This window comes from Molossus molossus, unplaced genomic scaffold, assembly GCF_014108415.1.
Source record: "Molossus molossus isolate mMolMol1 unplaced genomic scaffold, mMolMol1.p scaffold_m16_p_1, whole genome shotgun sequence".
Classification (NCBI taxonomy): domain Eukaryota; kingdom Metazoa; phylum Chordata; class Mammalia; order Chiroptera; family Molossidae; genus Molossus; species Molossus molossus.
In genome coordinates this window covers 223,479,022-223,499,618 of record NW_023425344.1, presented here as the reverse complement: position 1 = coordinate 223,499,618, position 20,597 = coordinate 223,479,022, and the positions used below count along the sequence as shown (strand labels likewise).

General features: G+C 49.8%; 1 protein-coding gene across 4 annotated transcripts in view; it reads left to right on the top strand.

The window, feature by feature from the left end:
• Positions 1-20,597, top strand: part of SLC8A3 (solute carrier family 8 member A3) — a 148,126-nt gene that overhangs the window by 115,423 nt on the left and 12,106 nt on the right. For 3 of the 4 annotated variants that reach the window (XM_036270137.1, XM_036270132.1, XM_036270135.1), the window contains exon 3: positions 16,408-16,511. In XM_036270137.1, the coding sequence (XP_036126030.1) occupies positions 16,408-16,511 (104 nt within the window). Of the gene's footprint in view, positions 1-13,844; positions 13,914-16,407; positions 16,512-20,597 lie in introns of those variants that run through there. The other variant, XM_036270141.1, reaches the window with a different exon arrangement.

The following is a 20,597-nucleotide window of genomic DNA, read 5'->3' as shown; positions in this document are numbered from 1 at the left end:
CACCTGTCTGTGAACCCAGCCTTTTCCCCGCTCCTTTTGTTTCCACCGCGAGCACAAGAAGGTGTCTGGCTTGCAGTTGACCTTTTGGCCCTGAACTGGGTTGAGAGGTGGCAGTTGGAGGAAGGGCAGATGTGCTCTGTGAGGGAAACCGACTCTTTCCACCACCTCACCTGGTCCAGCCAACAGAGTAAGGGAGCATAGCTCCGGAGAAGGGGTTGGGGTGAGTGCAGGGTGGGGAAGGAGCTTGAGAAATTAGCACTGATTGGGACTACAAAGTCGGATTCTGGCATCTCGGTGAGGGAAACAAGGGTGTGAATGGGGGCTTCTCTGTCAACAGGAGCAGCCAGGATCAGGCTGGAAGGAAGTGAATTCGATGCTGCTCCTGCCCATTTGACCTCTAGTGGAGAACTCTTCCTCCAAGGTTGAGATGCCTTTTGAGGACAAGGAACCTTTGGTTCCTCCACACGTGCTCCCATGGAGATCAGGCAGAACCCTCGAAGGCCCTTCTCTACCTACTGGGATGAAAATATGCAACTAAACTGCCTCTGCCACCACCTTCTGAGCCCCGCCCCAGGAGAGAGCGCAGAGCGGGGTAGCGTAGCAGGGGAGGCGCCCCTCTGAAAGGCAGCCGGGGCAGGAGAAAGATAACCCCCACTTCCAAACAGACTTCCCGAAGACTAGCCAAGGTCGATGTGCAGGGGTAGGAAAACGAGCAATGACGCTGAGGAGATGCAAGCCCTCCTCCCCAGGCTCACCCCGTCTGTAATTCTTCCTCAGGCAGACCACGGAGTTCAGAAGTTTCCCTGCCTGGTTCCGAACCAGCGCTCGTCAAACCCCCAACTATCCGACCCTCTTCCGACCCTATCCTGGAAGCTAGGGAGAGAATAGTCCTTTTATTGGTTGTTCCAGTTATAACTTAACAGACTGCCGTCAAGTTAAGTGATGTTATGATTGCTTATTTTTTGTAATGTTTACATATTTTATCGAGATATAGCTAACGTGACATTATGTTAGTTTCAGGTGTGTTTGATATGTGTGCACATTGTGAAATGATCAGCACAACAAATCTAGTTAAAGTCCATCACTACCGCCTGGCCGGTGTGGCTCCGTGGTTGAGCGTTGACCCCTGCACCAAGAGGTCGCTGGTTCAATTCCCAGTCAGGGCACATGCCCAGGTTGTGGGCCACATCCCTAGTGGGGGACATGCAGGAGGCAGCCAATAGATATTCTCTCTCTCCATTCCTCTCTGAAACCTATAAAGGAAAAGAAAAACATAGAAGTCCATCACTACACATAGCTACAATTTTTTTTCTTCTGGTAAGAACTTTTAAGAGCTGCTCTTTTAGCAACTTCCAGACATGCAGTACAGTGTTATTACCTGTAGTCACCATGCTGCATGTTATATCCCAGGACTTATGTGGAAGTTTGTACCTTTTGACCCCTTCACTCATTTAGCGCATCCCCTACCCCTCTCCTCTGGCAACCATCAGTCTGTCCTCTGTGTCTACGAGGTTGTTTTATTTTCCACATATAAGTGAGATCATACGGTTTTTATCTTCCTTGTATGACTGCTTGTTATATCCCGTTTTACTTGCACTGTCTCATTTAATCCGCTCAAAACCCTGTGTGATAGGTTTAATTATTGCACTTACCTTTAGATAAGGAAACTGAGGCTTGTAGAGATTAAGGAATTTGCCAAAAGTCCTAAAACTCTTCAAGTACTGAATCCAGGTGGCCCTGACCCTAGGGCCCAGGTGTGTAACCACTACAGGACACCGCTTAACCGAAGTCATGACTGAATGACTGAGGTGACAGCAGCCAGGTTCTAGCCAAGGTGACTCCTTTCTCACATGTTTTGAAGGCTAAAGGAGCCTAGATTTGTTTGAGAAGGGAGAGGGGAGCAATTGAATGGTCTTTTTGTGAGACAGCCCACTACCAGTGCTCTGAGGAATATGAGTAGGAACGGAATCAGAAGACCAGCCCGGGTTGGACAGCGCGCTGACCGTTATAGTCACACGTTGAGTGTTAAATCAGGTTCTGCAGTCGGTGCCTGGGTCAAATTCTGCCTTCGCCGCTTAGTGGTATTCATTAATCATTTATTCATTCATTGAACGAACATATGTTATGGGGCACCACCTACGTGCCAGAGACCCTTCAAGTGCTGCTAAAAGAGACAGTCATGGTTCTGCTCTCGCGGAGCTTGTGTTCTGGTGACTACACACAGATAAACAAGTAGACGAGGTAAAAACAAAACAAGGTGTTTGGTGGAGAGTAGCTGGAGAGCCAGTCAGATTGGATAGACAAGGAAGTAACGTGTAAGCTGGACTTAAGACTGTCTGGAGGAGGAAAGGTCCAAACCGAGGAGACAGCTAGTGCAAAGGCCCTGAGCAGGAGTGAGGTTGATGCATTTGAGAAAACAGAAAAAGGCAAATTCAGCTAGGGCAGAGGGGATGGAGGAAGAGTGGTAGAAGGTGAGCTGGGGGCAAGCAAGGCTGAGCTTGGCAGGTTTGGTCGGGTTCTCATTGTGGTTCAAGACCAACAACGTCAGTATCACCAGAGAAATTATTCGAAATGCACACTCCCAGGCCCCACACCAACCTGTTGAATCAGACACTGTGGGGATATCAAGCCCTCTCAATGACTGTGAGTAGGATAAAGTTTCAGAACTCCTGGGCTAGACTATATAGTCTTAATTTTATTCTAAGTGCAATGGGAACTTACTGAGGGTTTAAGTGGGGGACTGGTATGTTTTGATTCTCTTTAAAAAATATTAAAAGCACCCTGGCCGTTGAGAGGGGAATGGATTGTAACAACGCTAAAGAATGGGAGCCGGGGGCAGATGAGGTAGCTATTGCACAGATACATGCGCACAGACACACACACTCATTCATACACAGACACACACAGCAGAGGAAGATCTGCAGTTCCCAAAAACAAGGGCTGTGTTTTGTTTTGTTTTTTTGCTCATATTACTCACAAATATCCGAGGAAAGAAAGAAGGCCTCCTGTCCAGGTCCAGGCCCAGAGAGGGTCAAGGGCTTGGAGAAGGCAACAGCAGCAGGACGCAAACCCGGTCCTGTGCCTTCTAGCCCCACATCCTCTCCGTTACACCGCAGAGTGAGGGGAGGGTCTGAGGGGTGGGTGAGGGTTGGGAACACCCCACTATCCATGAGAGGGGACTCTAATCACACACACCAATGACGCTAGAGAGGGTGAGGGTTAGGGCGAGGCGAGTCGGGCAGGCGCAGGCTTGGGTCCTGTCTTTATGTAAAATTTGGACATCTTGTTCATCCTGGCTTTTCTGAAGTTTTAAAAAATATTATTTTTAGGTCATATGGCCTTGTATTGGTGTTCGTCTTGGTCACGGAGTTGCGCGGTGTCCCTTTAAGCTTTGCACAGATGCCTCACGGGCCTCACCCTGCTCCTGGCCCTGGACCTGTGCCTCAGCCTCTCCTATCGGCCACCAGAGGAACTTCAGACCTTTGCACACAAAGCAAAGCAAATCGCGACCCCCTCCCCCCTGTGGAAATCTCAGCTTCTGCTTTTGGACTCTGTTCTCTAGGAAGTTACCTCCGCGTTTCCGCCAGGGTCCCCGGTTCTGCGGAAGGAGCAGTGGGCTGGCTCCTCAGTGGAGCGCACTCAGCTTCCTGCAGCAGGCGGCCGAGGACTCGGCCCAGGCCGTGCTCTCTGGGTGGCGCAAAACCAGGGCTTGCCCGGGGCTGGTAGAGCTGAACGATGGATCAGCTAGAGGGCCCACAGGCAGAAGTTTCTAACTCCTTCGGGACCCAGCAAACAGTACGCCCCGCATGGCACAATGGCTGGCAGGCGGTGCGTATGCTGTGCTCCCAGCCAGGCCGCCGCACTGGGCAGCCCCCGGGCCTTCCCGTGGACTCATACGTGAGTGGGCCCCGGCGCCTGTGCAGGGCGGCAGCTCTGGTCAGCCTGCTCCCTGGCTGATCCAGTCAAGAACATGTCTGTAGAACCAGCCAACCTTCCATGTTGTCAAGTCTCTCACCGAGGGTTTTCTCCACCCAGCCTAGGGACAGTCATCTTTCCTGGGGTCTCTAGGAAGTGTCCACCAGAAATATGGGCTTTATGCGTGCCCAAGTGGACAGGGAATTAAGGTGGAAGGCAGGAGCATTGACTGTGTTTGACTCAGGCCCTGGGGCTGGCTCTTCTCTCTTCCTAATGATGCGATTTTTCCCAGACCTGAAGTTTCATGTTGATACAATATAAACTTCTCTCTCCTTTCTGCTTGGATCAAAATTACCCTTAAAAAATTACCCTTACCCCTGCAAAACAAAACAAAACTGAGTTCCCCAGCAGAGAGAGAAAGCAAGACAGAGAGACCCAACATCTCCAACGCCGTGACTCAGGTAACCAGCCACGTGCTCTCTCCAGTGCTGGGAGCAGACTCACTGCTCAATAAAAGGATTTTATAGATTGTTCTTACTGCCTTTCCAAGAAGGGGATTCATCAACTGCACGCACAGAAACTGTGTATTCCCAGACTGTTGGTGGGTTTTTTAAGTCTCCCCTCTTGACCTAGAGGAGGGAGAGAATCGGAGCTGTGAATCGCCCCCTCCCCCCGCCAGCTGCACTGGGATGAGGCAGGGCAAGCCCGGGGCTCAGCCAGGGCTGTGATTGGCCGCGTCACCCGTGGAGCTGCAACCTGCACGGACCCACTGCTATGGGGGTTGGGAATTTAATTCCCCTTTGAGAATAACTAGGCAAGGCCCCTGCAGAGACCACTTCCATGAAGGCCAGACTTCCCCTCTGACATAGTGGGATGTTCCCACCCTCACCCACCCCGTCACACCCCCACTCACATGCATACACATTCCCTCAGGGACAGCAAGCCCTCCTCACCCTAGGGTAGTAAGAGGAAGAGAGACCTTCACTGTGGCTCAAAGAGATGAGAGCACCCTGTCCTAACAGAGAAACCGCAGCTGACAACGGATGAACACGCTGACTCTCCCGTGTGACTTTTCCTTTTATCTTTGCGTGGTAGCCGTAAGCAATAGGTAAGCTTAGGAATCACCTTGGGGTTTGTGGTACCCTCAAACCAAGACCAGTTTGAGCTGCCTGGGCAATGTGAGTACGTCGGTTCCCTCCATAGAGATACTAAATTTCCTAGAGCGTAATGTCACTCACTACCCCACGGAAATGCCACATACGCAAATAAGGGGAGGGGAAAGGGCTGCTTTCTACACGTGTTCACACCAGGAGAGTATAAGTTTCATGATCAGCAAGAACGTGCTTCTGATAAGTGGGTGGGTGGTGGAAGGGTAGATGGATGGATGGATGGTTGGACGGACGGACATTACAGAGAGCTTCCAATCCTGGGATGAAGGGTTTATCCTCTGTGAAAGGGTGGAGAGGATACAAATTTGTGATTTAAAACCTTTTCTACCCTGTACAGCTGCCCCGCCAGGTGTGACAGCCTTCAAAAGGAAGGGTGCCTACTTTTGAAGACTATCTTTTTAAAAAAAATTAAAAATCCTCACTTTTCCCTGACATTTGGGAGGCAGAGTGAGTGGTCCCTTTGGGGGTTTTGACACCATCTTGCCTCTGACCCCATCCTGAAGTCTAGGTCCATTGTCATACAGCTTCTCAGATGCCTTTTCTCTGTGGCCGAAGGCGAGAAGCTCTGCAGGCAGAGGGAACGGGGATATTTAGGGAAGCCAAGAGCTGATTATGAGCTACAGTGCCCAGTTATGAGCCCAGACATTCCAGAATGGATAGACTCAGCATCAAGTCCTCAAACACATGGGCGTGTGCCCGTGGGCGCCCAGCAGTCAGATCTTCATCCTCAGTGGAGACAAAATGTCCTTGTTTTGCCTAGAAAACCATGTCTCTGTAGGTTTCTTTGATCAGCCCAACTAGTCATAGGTATAGAGAAGTTGCAAGCAGCAGAGGGCTCATCCGGAGAGTCCAGAACAGACGGCAAAGGAGCAAAGATCAGGAGCCTCCCTACACACTCATCTCCCCTCCCCTCCTACTCTTCCCTCCTGCCATGTACTTGCCTGCTCATCCTCCCACCCACCTGGCCGCCCCCTCCTGTTGCAGGAAGTCCTTCAATGAAATCCATCTCTGTGCCTTATTCTGTCCCATATGCCTGTTGGTTCAGACATGTATGTGGAGCAGTGAATCAGGCAAGAGTCTGCCAAACAGGTCTGCTGCCTACAGTTGTGTAAGTTGTGCATGAAGATCCCTGAGTGGAGGCTAAAATCCAGCCAGTGCTCTCTGTGCCCAGCCCTGCACCCTAACATGTTGCTATGCAAGCCAGAGGAAGGCACCTTGAATGTACACCAAGTGGTGTATATCCAGGGCTGTATCTTTTCTCAACCTTGCACAAAAGTATATAGCCTAACAGTGGCCCTGTCATCAGGACAAAGTATTCTGATGACAGAATAGGTACTGCAAGACAGTTCCAAGAGAGCATCTGGCTCAGTTCCTGACTTCATAAAGTAAATAAGCCTCCCATGCTAGTGGACTATTGCTGTGTAACAAATTGTCGTAAGCTTGGAGGCAGAGCACAGTCCCCACTTATGCTCTCACAATTCTGAAGCTCAGAAGTCCAGGAGCGGTGTGGCTGGGTCTCTGCTCAAGGATGAAACCACGGCGTTGGCCAGCTGGGCCCTTACCTGGACGCTCTGAGGAGGTGTCTGCTTCTGAGCTCATTAAGGTTATTGGCAGAATCCTACCTCTTGTGGCCTTGGGTCTGAAGGGCCCTGTTCCTTGCTGTCTGTCATCCAAGGACCACTCTGTTCCTAGAGGCTGCCTACACTCCTGTCCACGTGACACCCTCCATCTTCCGAAATCGTGTGTTGAGACCTTCTCGTGCTTGGAAGTGATGAATACACGGATGCCTCTGGCTTCCCCTTCTCCTTCCGCCGGAGAAAGCTCTCTGCTTGCAAGGGCCCATGTGACTAGATCAGGCCCACCTAGATGATCTCCCTATTCAAGGTCAGCTGTGTCATATAACACCATATCATATAACATTATGGGATGACATCTCATCGCAGTCCCAGGTTCCAGGGATTCGGGCAGAGCATCTTTGTGAGATATTTTAGAAGGTCAACCTAACACAGCCTTCTCAGCCACCCACATTCCTTTCGAAAGCCAACCCTTTGAACCTCCCCCCCAACCAAATCTTGCTTGAATAAGCACATTAGTACCTTACTTTATCAGATAGTGACCCATTTTGAGCAAACGCTAGCATGTGGTCAAATCATTTGTAAAGCAATCAGAGCTACCCTTCCCCATCGTAACCTCTCTCACACATCATAGTGGAATCTGACATTGTAGTAGTGTGTGGGAAGTGGCTCCCACCAGTTCACAAGAGCTGATCATTAAATGTTTAGATATTTTGCAAGCTGGTGGTTAAAACACTTAGTAGCTTCAGATTGCCTATCATGGGAGTATTTACACCATGGAAGGCACACACCCCAAATTGGGGTTCCTCCCCACTCTCCCTAGGCAGCTTTTTTACCAGCAGACCACTGGGGGTAGACCTTTACACATCATCTATGTGACCTCACACCGCCTGCAGGGATCCTTTCTGTGGCCATGTCCATGCGTGGCCATCATTTTCTATTGTTGTTGTTGTTAATCCTCACCTGAGGATATCTTTTCTATTGATTTTTATGTATTTATTTTAAATACATTTTTATTGATTTTAGAGAGAGAACAAGGGAAGGGGGGGGAGAGAAGCATTGATGTGAGAGAAAAACATTGATTAGCTGCCCCTGCATGCCCCCTACTAGGGATTGAACCTGCAACCCAGGTATGTGCCCTGGGCAGGAATCCAACCGGCAACCTTTTGGTGCACAGGACAATGCTCAACCACCTGAGCCACACCAGCCGGGGCTTTCCATTGATTTTTAGAGAGAGTTGGAGAGGGGGGAGAGAGAGAGAGAAATCGATGTGAGAGAGACACATTGATTGGTTGCCTCCCGCATGTGCCCTGGCCAGGGCCAGGGATTGAATCTGCAACCCAGGTATGTGCTCTTGGCTGGGAATTGAACCCGAGACTCTTTGGTGCATGGGCCAATGCTCCAACCACTGAGCCACACCAACCAGGGCCGTCATTTACTTTTTAATACCACTAGAAACGGGGTGATCACTGTCTTGTAAGCTGGTTCACCTTACTAGTGTAATGGTATGTGGTAGAGGGGAAGCCTGCCTTCCTGCCAGCGGCCCCTGTCCTTGGGAAGCAGCGCTTGTGACAACTCCAGAACCATCAGGAGGGGGCGCCATCTCCCCGTGGAGAATCTCTCTGGACCCACCGATCAGATCCCAGTTAGAAGCACAATCTTTAGAGCCACACGGTCTGAACCCACATCCCAGCTCTGCCGCTTATTTAACTACAACCTTGGGCAAGTGCCGTCACTTTTCTGCACCTCTGGCTCCTCATCTACAAGATGGGGATAAAAATAGTACCTTCCGCACCGGGTATGGTGGAGATGAAATGAGATGATACGTGCAGAGAGCATAGCACTTGCCTGGCATGTCCCTGCTCACAGGTTTGCTGTGAGGCTTAAGTCAACATTAATCAAGTGCCTGAGCAGAGCAGTGCCTGGCACAAAGCAAGCAACCACATGAACGTTAGTCAGGCCACTTAAACGTGGGCCCTTCGCCACCCTAGCCACCCTACTCTGGGTGCCTTCCAGCGTCCCTCTCAAAATGTAGTGTCAGAATGACCCGATGACTCCAGCCTTTGGGTGAAATGCTCCACGTGAATTCCAGCCCCCCTTCCCCAACTGGCAATAGCATTTGAGCAGCTACCTCCTTTTCCCTACGTTTTTCATGGAGTCAGAGAGACTTCTCCAAGGAGTCTTGGGCCCCGGACCAGCAGCGTGGGCAAACTCTGAGAGCTTGTGAGAAATGCAGACTCTCGGGCCCCACCCCCAGACCTGCTGAACCAGAATCTCCATGCCAACAAGATCCCCAGGGGATACGTAGGGCACCAAAGTTTGAGAAGCGCTGTTTTCAGGGACCCTATTTCCTAGAGAAAATAAATGGAAGCATCCTAAGCCTTCTCAGACAAGAAGCCTTTCCCCCACACCGCGGTAGGGGCGGGAGGGTGTCAGTGCCGGGCTGTCAGGATGTGGTTGGAGGTGGGAGGGGCTTTTCTGTCCTGGTTTGGAGCCAAAAACCTGCCAGAGGAAGAGATGGGAGCTGCTGGTGCCCAACTGGGAAGACAGAGACTGAAAACAGAGCCCCACACAGAAAGGCGAGGCTGCTGAAGGCCCCCGCGGAAGGCTAAAAGCTCCCCCACCAGCTCCGTTCTGCAGCCCTGGGTCAAGGAAGCTCACGAGCGTCAGCTGGCCAGGAGCAGCCAGGGTGCATTTAGAAATGATGAAACTGAGCCCTTCTTGATACGGTGAAGAGTCACTTAATAGGAACCAGGAGGGAAGAGGTCACTGAGTCAGAGATTATTTGGAGATTATTTCTAGCAAGGGAGGGTGACAGGGTTAGAAAGCCACCTCCCCGCACCGCGGTGCACAGGCACATCCACTTATTATCTGCTCCTGCTCCTGAATGTAAATGGAAGAATTCTGTGGTTCCTCGATTGGCCACAGCTTGGGAATGGCACCCAGAGTGCCCACTTGTTTATGTGAAGGTAGCTGTAGGAGTAATAGAGCCATATGTTAAAATCCCACTTCTGCTGCTTACTAGCTATGTGACTCTGGGCAAGTTCCTTGACTTCCCTGAGCATCTGCTATCTCATCTGTAAAGGGGAAGTAATAATAGGTATGTTCCCTGTTTAAATAAGCATGAAATAGGGAAGTTCTCATAGTGCTGAGTATAATGTAAATGCAGGTATTATCTTGCATCCCTTCCATTGCATAAAGGGAAATTCACAAGGTCCTCCTCCAGTGTAGCATTCATTCATTCATTCATCCATCCATTCATTCATCCATTCATCCATTCAACAAATAAAGACTGCTTCCTCCCCCTCTCACCCTAGAGGAACTCCGTGGTTGAAGAGCAGCTTCTTCTCTTTGCAGCACCCTGAGGACAGAGAGGACTGATTTGGAATTGGGTGTCTTCAATGCAAAGAAAGGCTCTGCGAGGCAGCCAGGCAGCTCAGCAATGTGTTTTCTAATCCCGTCTGGGTTGTTGGTGGGAGACCTCCTGGGAGCATCTTTCCCTAGCAGCACAGCCAGATCTCAGCTGGGAATGCTGCATGCTTTGACACCTCCCTCCGCAAGGCTCGGAGGAGAGGCCCGGCAGCCCTGGAGGCTGGGAGAGCATTCCCGGCCCAAGGAGCAGCTGCTCGGGATACGCTGACCCCATGACCATTTAGTAAGTGCCACCGGGATGGAAGGAGGAATTGGGAAGGGAGGGACATAGGGTTCACAAACCCTAGCCTAAACCTGCAAGTTAGATGGCAGCTTGTTGGAGAGCTCTCCCACAGACTGGACAGACAGTATGCTAACAAGCTAAGAGTGTGGCTCAATGACATTGGGACTCTGGTCTCCTTGCCTCACTGAGAATTCTTAGGCATTCCATCAAAGCAGCCTTCAAAATATTTTTTTTTTGTCCCTATTACGTTGGATTTTTATTACAAAATGGCAAAGTAGATTGATTTCATGAAGCCTCAAGCGTGAGAAATTCACGATTAGTCACTCAGCAAGTCCTCGCTGGGGGAGGGCCTCCTCTGTAGCAGGCGTGAGCACTGCAGTGGCAAATAAGAGACAAGTTTCCTGTCGTGGTGTTTACAGTCTAGTGTGGACAGACAGACTGTAAACGAGTTAATAAGCTACCAGCTAACTTCAGGCCCCGATTAGGGCACTGACGGGAACGAGCAGATGGAACATGCTGGAAAGGGACCCATGGTGGAGAGGTGATGACGTGGCCATGGAAGGCCTCTCCAGGGAGGTAACACATATGTGGAGACTCAAAGAGTGAAATTAAGCAAAGAAGCGGACATGGAGAACAGCAAGGCTGATGCCCTGCGCGGGAAGGATCTGATTAGAGGAACCAAGACCAAGGGGCGAATGTGACGAGTGAAGTCAGAGAGGCCAATAGCACCTACATCATGTGAGGGTTTTGTATTTATCCAAGTATAGGGGGTATGAGTGGGCCTGGACTGCATTTTTAATAGGTAACCTTGGATGTTATGCAGGGAAGGGTTTGCAGGGAGAGGAGAATGGAGGGAGCAGAAAAATCTCTTAGGAGGCTGTTGCAACGTCCGTGGGAGAAGTAATGATATTTTGATCCATGTCAAAACAGAGGGAAAGATGGTGGCAGATTAAATGACTTAGGGTTGGAGGTGGGAGCAGGGCAGGAGGAGGGAAAGGAAGGAATCAAGGCTGATGCCAGGTTTGGGGTTTGAGCGATTTGATAGACGACGGTGCCATGGACTGGAACAGGGAAGAAGATGTTTGGAAAGAGAACTCAAGCCCTGGCTGGGTGACTCTGACTGAATTTAAATGCTCGTGGGCCTCATTTGTGGTTTGAGCAGAACTGGGAACTTTCTCGGTTTTCAAGAGCTGCGAGGGACTTCTCTAGGCTCCAGGCAAGGTGACATGTACGTTCAAACGGATGTGATGCCTTCCCCATGAGTGATCTCAGCGAGGGAGTCTCACACCTGCCTCCTCCACCCCGACCCCCTCCAACAAGTGGTTCTAGCTAGCTAACTCAAATTCCTCTTGCCACGACGACCTAATGTCTGTCCTCACTTCCCTATCTTCAACTAAGTTTTCAGTGGCTTCTCTTAATCTGTTTACCTGCTCACTAAAAATCACAAGAAGCATGAGTCAGGCTATGTTTTATGACATGTGATCGATCCAGCCCAGAGCTTGTTGCTGACGAGGGCACAAGGCCAGATTTTTGGGAGATTATGAGAGTTGCTCTCCATGCTGCCACCCTTCACATTCCAAACCCCTCCACCCGTGGGGGATCTAGCTTCCTGTTTCAGCCAACCCTTTATTGACCTGAGTTCTGTTTGCAGCATGAACCATATCTTGGGCCACCAATTCTGTTTATTAATTTCCCTTTATTTTTTTTACTGGTTGGCTGGAAATGATAAGATCCCCTTATGTATTACTCTCAAACCACCAACCAGGTCATACTGCTCTTAGTAACAGTGGTTGCTGTTTATTAAACTCTCACTAGGGGGCATGCAGCCTGTCAAGCACTTCCCATGGGTTATCTCTTAAGAACACTGACAAGTAGGTACTAGTATTCCACTTGACAAATGAGACTTGGAAGCTTTAGCGAGTTGCCCCATGTTACCCAGCTAACACGAGGCGGGGGCCAGATTGGACCCCAGGCATCGGTCTTCGTTGCCAGTGCCACCGCTCTGGAGGGAGGAAGGCCAAAGCACTGAACACTCACCTTCCTAGGGTGGTGAGCCAGGTGTGTCCGTGACCGGCGTGGGTGTGGCACGTGATGAGGGTATGGAGTCTTTGTTTTTGAAGCGTTGGGCACTGGGGCCAGGGTGTGTTCGTAACTGCTGCTGCATCCACTTCAGGAGCAGTGAACCCACACGCTTCTGCAGATCGGCAGTGTGGACAGAGGACGCTCTGTAGACACCCAGCCCTGATGGTGACCTGAAAAGGCCCAGGGGGAGCAGAGAGGCTGTCCCAAGTCAGAATGCAAAGACAGTCCTGCTTTATAGCAAAGAATGAAGGGAGGAACTGAAGGCCTCAGTCTTCACAAAGGCCAGGTCTTGGAGTCTGAAAGGGGGCGTGCCCCAGGCCGCTGAGCAGGGTTTCCGCGTGGCCCCTTCTTTCCCACTGCTGAGGGGAGACTCGGCTCCATGTCTGCCACCCCTGGTGCAGCAATATCTCACCCCCTGGGACGGGCCTAAACATCTTGACTGTAGCGCAGTCCTGAAATGTCCCCATCATTAAGCAAAGGTTGGAAGAGGCCTGGCCTAGGTTTATCTTCATTTTTGAAGCACCTAGTAATATTTTTTAAAAAGAAGAAATACAAAATATGGTTACTAAAATTGGTTTATATCTTTCAATGTTTAAATTAGCAAAATAACACCTTTTAATAAAAAATATATATAGATAATTGCACTAGTCACAATATCGCTGTAGGATTTATAAACTCATCACAGTGCAGTGCGCTGGCGTTAATGTGATCTGGTCACGTCATTGATCCCAGCTGCGGAGAGCCTGGGTCGTCTCTGAGGCTCGTGAATTACCAGAAAGTGCAGCGTGAGCCGAGTGGCCCCCTGGCCTCCCGGTGACAGTCACTGCCCGAGGGAAAGGGAGAAGTTCTGTTTTCAGGCAAGACTCCCACGGGCCAACCCCACCCCTTTTCTATGAAATAAAGCTTTCAGATCAACATCAGCTGATTTTAAAAGTTAAAAAAAAAATTTTATTTTTTATTTTTTAATTCTTCCTTGTCCCAAAAACAAGAGGCAGAAGGAAGCAAGCATTACGGGACGACCTAAATGCCTGAGCCATGATATATATATATTATTTTATTGCTCTTGAACTGCTCTGGGATGGTGTAAGCATTATTTAGCCTGCTCGTGTACCAGTTCACGTTTGTCCAGGGTCACATAGCGAATCCAGGACCAGAACCCAGACCTTTGACGTGAAAGCCTGTGTTCTTTCCAGTCTTCGAGTCTGGCCGTGAAGCCACACGAAGCTCAGGAGGAGCCCTGTGAGGCTGGAAGGGAGCAGGGGCAGCCCCTCTCTTTCATGCCCCTGTGGTTTGGGCGAATTTTGACCTTTCTGGAACTTTCCACTGTTTCTTTCTCTTCCTGTTTCTTCTCCTGGCTGGCTTGCCCCCTCCCCCAACTCCTTGCTTATGATACTTATTTTTCCATCCACAGCAAAACAATTCACATCAAGGTAATTGATGATGAGGAGTATGAGAAAAACAAGAATTACTTCATTGAGATGATGGGCCCCCGCATGGTGGATATGAGTTTTCAGAAAGGTGTAGTACCCTGTCCTCCACACTAACGTTAACATTCTTCTCTCCTCTTCCCTTTCTTCTCCTTCCCTTTCTTCTACCTCTCCAGTTCACGTTCCCTTGTTTCCTCTCTTGCTCTCTCTTTTCCTCTCTCCCTCTCCTCTCTGCTCCCAGCTGTGCCCTAACATCTGCCAGCCTGTCACATGGTATCCGTAAGAGGGATGCTCAAGAGCCAATGGTAATTTTTTTAAGATGGGGAAAGGGATATGGGGGAAAACAGAGAAAGAGAGAAAAGCAGAGATAGAGGGAGGGAGACAGAGAGAGAGTGAGAGAGACAGAGACAGAGCAGCCACAGCCTTGAGAGTATCGTATGTGAGTCTCTCTGCTTCTCCCGAATGGCTTCATGTACAGAAAAGGAAAACACCGGATAGCACGGCGCCAGGCAGGAAGGCAGCCCTGGGAAACTCGCCCAGGCTCCCGGCACGAATTTCCGTGGGACAGCTACTCTCAGGGCTGAGCTTCTAGTTCCTGAGCATCGAGAACCACTCTTTAGATGTAGCTTCTCTTTGTAGTTCATCCCGTTCCCCAAAGCAGGCCGTAGGAGCCACCTCATCAGTCATATCCCTGCTCTCAAGGTGCCTTTCTCTCCCTGACCTTGATTGAGCTGAAGGTACAGGTTTGGCTTCCAGGTCGAGGTCCAAGACCTACCCGCAGTGCTCTGTTTTCCCTGTGAGGAGCCTCTCGATGTAGCAGCAGAGAGTTACGATAGTGGGAAAGATGATTCTGACCTGAGTGGACGCTTCTTCAAGAAGTCACAGGACTTCTCAGTGGATGGAGCTTTGGCCTCCAACTTAAATGACCCCATACACTGCCCCAGGCCTCTAATAGGCAGGTCAGAAAATTCTCTTCTGGGTAGATGAATCTGTGTGGGGAGGAGCTGCCGGTATTGGAGGCAACATTCCTTCCCTGGCAGAACTGTCGATCATGTTCCTCCAGGCCACGCCCATGGTCACAGAGCAGCCGGTCCCATCCCACAGCAGATCCCTGCAGGCCAGGCTCAGAGCTGACGGACAGCCCCAGGGTCTGGGGCCTGGAGGGAAATCCCAGAAAATGCTTCTTGACAATCCATTAGTTTTGTCTTTTCCACTGAGCAAAGTGTCCAAAAAAATGCTAGAAATGTGACCAAAAAATGTACTCGTCACACACACACACACACACACACACACACACACACACACACACACACACCAGCAAGTCCTGTTCCTAACAAACCGAGACAGTCAGCCCAGCACTTCATGGATAGCAAAGATGAGCCTGTCTTTAGATTGGAATAGGACCATCAGAGGTTCTGATTAGACATTTTAGACTATTGTTTGTTAGCACTTCTTTGCCCTTTAGAAAGCTTTTAGGTCCCAGATAAGAGAGAGAGAGAGAGAGAGAGAGAAATCGCGTTCACTGTTGGGACCCACCAACCCCACTGTGGTTCCGTGAAGGACCAGGAGAAGCCACACAGGGAGATCCAAGCCCACGGAGCAATGTCTCTGATGATGAGAGGCCTGAGCCAGTCTTTGGAGGAGAGCAGTTTTCCAGAGAACTTTGACTCCCCAGTGACTTGTTTTTAAAAGACACAATGCTTTGTTGAGATACTCAGAAATGAGCAGAAACCTCCATCACCTTGTCCCTCGGACTCTTGATAATCAGCACCGAAGAAAGCCAGGCTTGGGCGACACCACCCTGGTATGATAGAAGTCCAAAGACGATTTAGAAGGCGATGATTCCCATCATTTCCTTCACACTTTTCCAGGAGTGACCAGGTGTAAATATTGGAGTAGTCCTGTATCACATAGTGATTAAAACATTCTTACTGTAGTTTCCACCACGGAAGCCCTGTGAGCTCATAAAATTCTACCTTCCTCCTTTTCTCTCTGTCTCTCTCATTTCCCTTGTTTGTACTTTCCTTTAAAAGTGTCCCTTATAAGGCTTCGTACGAAGTGGGTATAGACACAAGGAAGGGAAGCAAGTCCCTAGCTAGGTACTCTTGACATGTTTCCTGTTTAGAAGGGGCCTGGGTCATTCCCAGTGGACCAGTAGTTTACCTGCTGCCCGAAGAAATGCCACCGTTACCATGTGACACCCAGTGGAATGTGCTGTCCGACTCACCTCCTACTAACATCAGCAGGATCTAAAATGACTCCTCCCCACCATCAACCCTTCTCCCTTCATCCCCTTCTGTCCTCCCGGATCCCTTTCTTCTTTTTGCCCACTTTTCTTGGCCTCCTGGCTCTCTTTCCCTCTCACCCAGAAGGACAACTATGACCAAGGAGACAAGAAAAGCTAAGACCATTTTTTTAAAACTATAAGAACAATACGATCCACCTTAGTCCTGTCAAAGCCACCGTGGCGGGACAGGCTGCATGTGCCAAGAGTGATGGGGGATGATTTTAAAGGCTGTGCTCCAAGTGACCAACCAGTTTGCCGACCCAGTCGACACACACTCTCTCTCTTGTTGTCCCTACAGGAAAACCATAAGGGTTAAAATAGTAGATGAGGAGGAATACGAAAGGCAAGAGAATTTCTTCATTGCCCTTGGTGAACCGAAATGGATGGAACGTGGAATATCAGGTGTGAGATTCTTAAAAAAAAAAAAAAGTAAAATAAAACAATAAAAAGAAAAAAAAATTTAAACAAACTGAAAAGCAACAACAACAAAATGCAACTATATTTTTTTCTCCCCGTTTTTCGTCCCTTTTCCTCCTTCCTCCTTTTGACCAACAGACTTTTTTTATTCTTTTCCCTCCTGTATTCTCGCTCTCACCCTGTTTCGGTATCATCTCTGCCTTCTCAGCCTTAGCTTATTTCCAAGTCCTCCTTTCCCACCTTTTGGGCAGCTCTGCAGCCTCAGCTCCTCATGACCCTCATGAGTTACTTCCGCCTTGTGCTCCAATGATCTGATTACCACTGTCTCCTGCACTGTTCCCTGCCGCCCACACACACCCACTATAACCCGTAAATGGGGGCACTCCTTGGTGGGTGGGGAGGAGAAGGAACAGAAAGGAATGTGATGCAATGCATGCCAGTGCCCCTTCCCTGCCTTCTTCCCCTCCCACCCCTCACTCTCTAGCCTGGATTGAATGGGGGAGGGTCTGAGGGGGGCTGGGGCCCATGTTGCAATGATGCTTTGACCTTTTTCCGCTGCATTCCCCAACCTCTGTTGAGTGCTTGGCAGGTTATTCACTTGCAGAGTGTCCCATAGGCCCCTCTGCCCTTCATGGAGGTAAGTGTTTTATCTGGCTATTTCACAGTTGGGTAGACCATGGCGTGAAAAAGTATGCCATTTGTCAGAGGCCACAGCCTCTGAATGCTCTTTGAGAGAGAGCTTGCTTCTGAGGTCGTCATATAATCTGCAGTTCTGAGCTATTCTTCCTCCCCGTGGCATCCCACCCCACCCCATTCTACCTCCGTTCCTAGTCCAAGGTAGGGTATGTTACTCAGGCTACAGGATAATGCAATCTTTAAAGCAGAAAATTGACAGTCTGCAAAGGGAAGGAAGTGGTTTCAAGTAGGGCACTATCCCTAGCCAGAGAGCCCTGGAGAAGGATGGATATTGGGCCGGTCCACAGTATTGACTTTTCCAATTGGAGAAGGGACTCTATATGGTATAGTTGGTGCTGATCCTTGAGAAACAGGTGTTGAGTGGTTCACAGAAGGCTGCCTTTGCTTCATATCTGCAAGTGAGCATATCACTCAGATCCCAAGATAACCCTTATCCCACACCAGAGAAGCGGCCTCATCTTTCCCCTGGACGTGCATCTTGGAATACCTTCCAGGGTTCCATTCCCAGGACTGAGTATGTTGCAACCAAGGTAGATGCAAAAAAATATTTCTTCCCTTGAAGGAAATGATTGGAAGCCACTACTTTGACAGTGCTGGAGGAATATACGTGGGAATGGGTAAGGGTGCCCTTGGGAAATACCAAGAGGGAGACATTCACACTGCCCTGCAGGAGACATATGCTGCTGGGAGCCTCATGGAAGATTAAACAGACCCCCTGTTTGTCAGAAGGGGTGATTATTCTGCAATGACTTCATAGTCACATGACAAAGAACATCATAAGGCCTTTCACCCAAGGACAGATCTAAGTGATTTGGCAACTATACTCCCAAAGGCTCATTGACAGGTCTTCTCAGACCCATAGGATTGATCAGTTCTCATTATCTTCTACGGACTCGCTCTGCAGGCTGACCGCTTCGATGCCCACACTGGTTCAGACACACCTGGTGTTCTAGAAGCAGAAGCCCTCTGCATCTTCTGTTACTCACTTTCTCCTCGGCCACCCAATCCGATGCTGCCAGGAGCCGGACTCCCCGAGAATGCTGGAGGAAAGGAAAAAGAAACCTCTGACTCCACTGCTTCCCGGACAGCATCCCTGCCAACCCTCCAGGGCCTGCCACTGAGAATATTCTCAGAAATTGCCTCAACACCGGCCCCACCTCATTCCCACCTCCCTCGTGCATTTACTCCGCACCTTCCTGAGTAGTTGGACGCGGCAGGCACCAGCTGCATCAATTTGCGAGTCCCAAGTGCTTAGGTGTAAACGAAAGTGGCAAAAGGATCGTGCAGGGCAGCTGAGAGAAGGCAGTGGCTCCGGACAAGAAGAATGGGTTGGAAGTCTGCCCGTGACTATTCCACCAGTAAAGAGACTCTTCTTTTCCATCTCCCCAACAAACCCTGCTGGCAGCGGGACAGAGAGGGCCCTAAGACAGACCTTGGTCAAACATGAATACCTATGGATGCTCCATATTTGAGGACCCCCTTTTGCTGCACTGGATTCTCTGACCGAGGAGAAGTCATTGAAGCCCTGGTGGAGCCTAGTGCTAGCGTAGGTAAGAAGATGAGGATTTCATCAAGTCATCGGTGTGATAAGCCCCCCGGTTCTTCCCAGCGACCAAGATGGCAAGATGAGAGGTGCCAATATGTCTCTTTCCTGACATCCTGCTCTATTGTCTGTAGGGGTAATTTGAGGTTTCTTCAATTCTTCCCATATTTTGGCATCAGACCATAAGGTGAAAGGTCATAAAGCTTGATTGTCTAGACTCAGAATCAAGTGAAAACCCATCCCGATCTCTAGAATTCCTGCTGTTCTCGGAGTGAGAAACAGCACAGTGGAAATTGCTTTTCATTATGACTGCTGCATAGGAGAGTCTCGGGCATTCAGAGCAGCATCCTCTCTGCATGGCCAAATGACGACCGCATGCTCAAGAAGTACAGGGCTGGGTTTGGAGGAGGAGACTCTATTCTTGGCAACAGAACAGATGTCGGAGGTGAGATCAAGAGTTGGACAAGCTGGGGGAGGGGAAGCGGGAGGATGACTAGGACACACAGTGCCCAGGAGCAGAGTAAGTACTGGGTCCAGAAGGAGACTTCTGAGAGCAACACCGAGGAGCACAGTCAAGGCTGTTGGGCCCGGGCCTGGACATGAAAGGTCTCAGGGGGGAAGGGAAAGAATTAACCCCCAGAATGGGGTCTGCGTGTGCCTCCTCTTACTACATTCGTGGGTTCACCCTGACAAGCTGTGCTTCTCGGTACTCACAGGGCTGCGTTGTCTCCTGCTTGTCCCGGAGGTGTCTGAGCAGGGATAACGACTCTCACCTGCCCCTGGGGATCGGTGCAGGTGGAAGTTCAGTTCTGGCCTCTCTCAGCAGCAGCAGCAGCAGCAGCAGGAAAAACACCCGAGAGATACTGTGTCACTCAAAGCTGGGCTAGATGCAACTCACTAACCCATCTGAAAGTCTCAGGTTCATGTAGAGCAGAGAACAGTGAAATTCCAGCTGACCGCAAGCCATCTGGCTGTACTAGGGACGATCCTGGTGTTGGGAGGTACGTCTGAGGGAAAAGCAGGGCAGCAAGGGTCTTTTGAAAGAGTTGCCCCTTGTCTGGCCTACCTGGGTACACTGACATGTTTGGGTCTCTGGTCTCCACTGGAAGTGGGGCCCAGGAGGGGCTCTTCCATGCAGATCCATAGAAGGAGCAGAATGAACAACCTCTCTTGCTATCTATCTATCTATCTATCTATCTATCTATCTATCTATCTATCTATCATCTATCTCATTGTAGTGAGGAGGTCCATTGATCCACAACCCCTTGGAATTCCATATGGGAGAAACCAGAAAAAGTCCATTGCTGTTCTCCCTGCATTTATACTATAATCACTCTGGATCCATGTGTGTCTTCAGGGACTGTGGATATGGGATATGGTGGATCACAGGTCTGAGTTGCATCCCTACAGACGTTTAGAAAAAACAATTCGCAGACACCCTCACTCCCACTCCTTCCTCGGCCGCCTCCACCAGCCACGGGGAGCATATGGCAGGCCATCTCCAGGCTTTTGTTTGACAAGAGCCAGGGAGTGAGGGGTTAGTTAAGATACCATCAAGATGAAAATGTGGTGGGTCACAAGAATTTTTTAAATTTTTTAGACCTTGAAATCTAAAAGGGGTTAGCAGAAGTATAAATTCAGGGACTGGGGACAACCTGTGTGGGGAATATCTTTACCTCAGCTTCCCAGCCCAGGTAGGGATCTGAGCTTGTCATCTCCCATCTACAAACATCTTTCAGTCTATGAATACGTCAGTCTCTCTGGTCCAGAATATCTGGACTCTTATTTAGCCTGTCCTTTCTGGAACAAAAAGATCACCATCCAGAGATGCA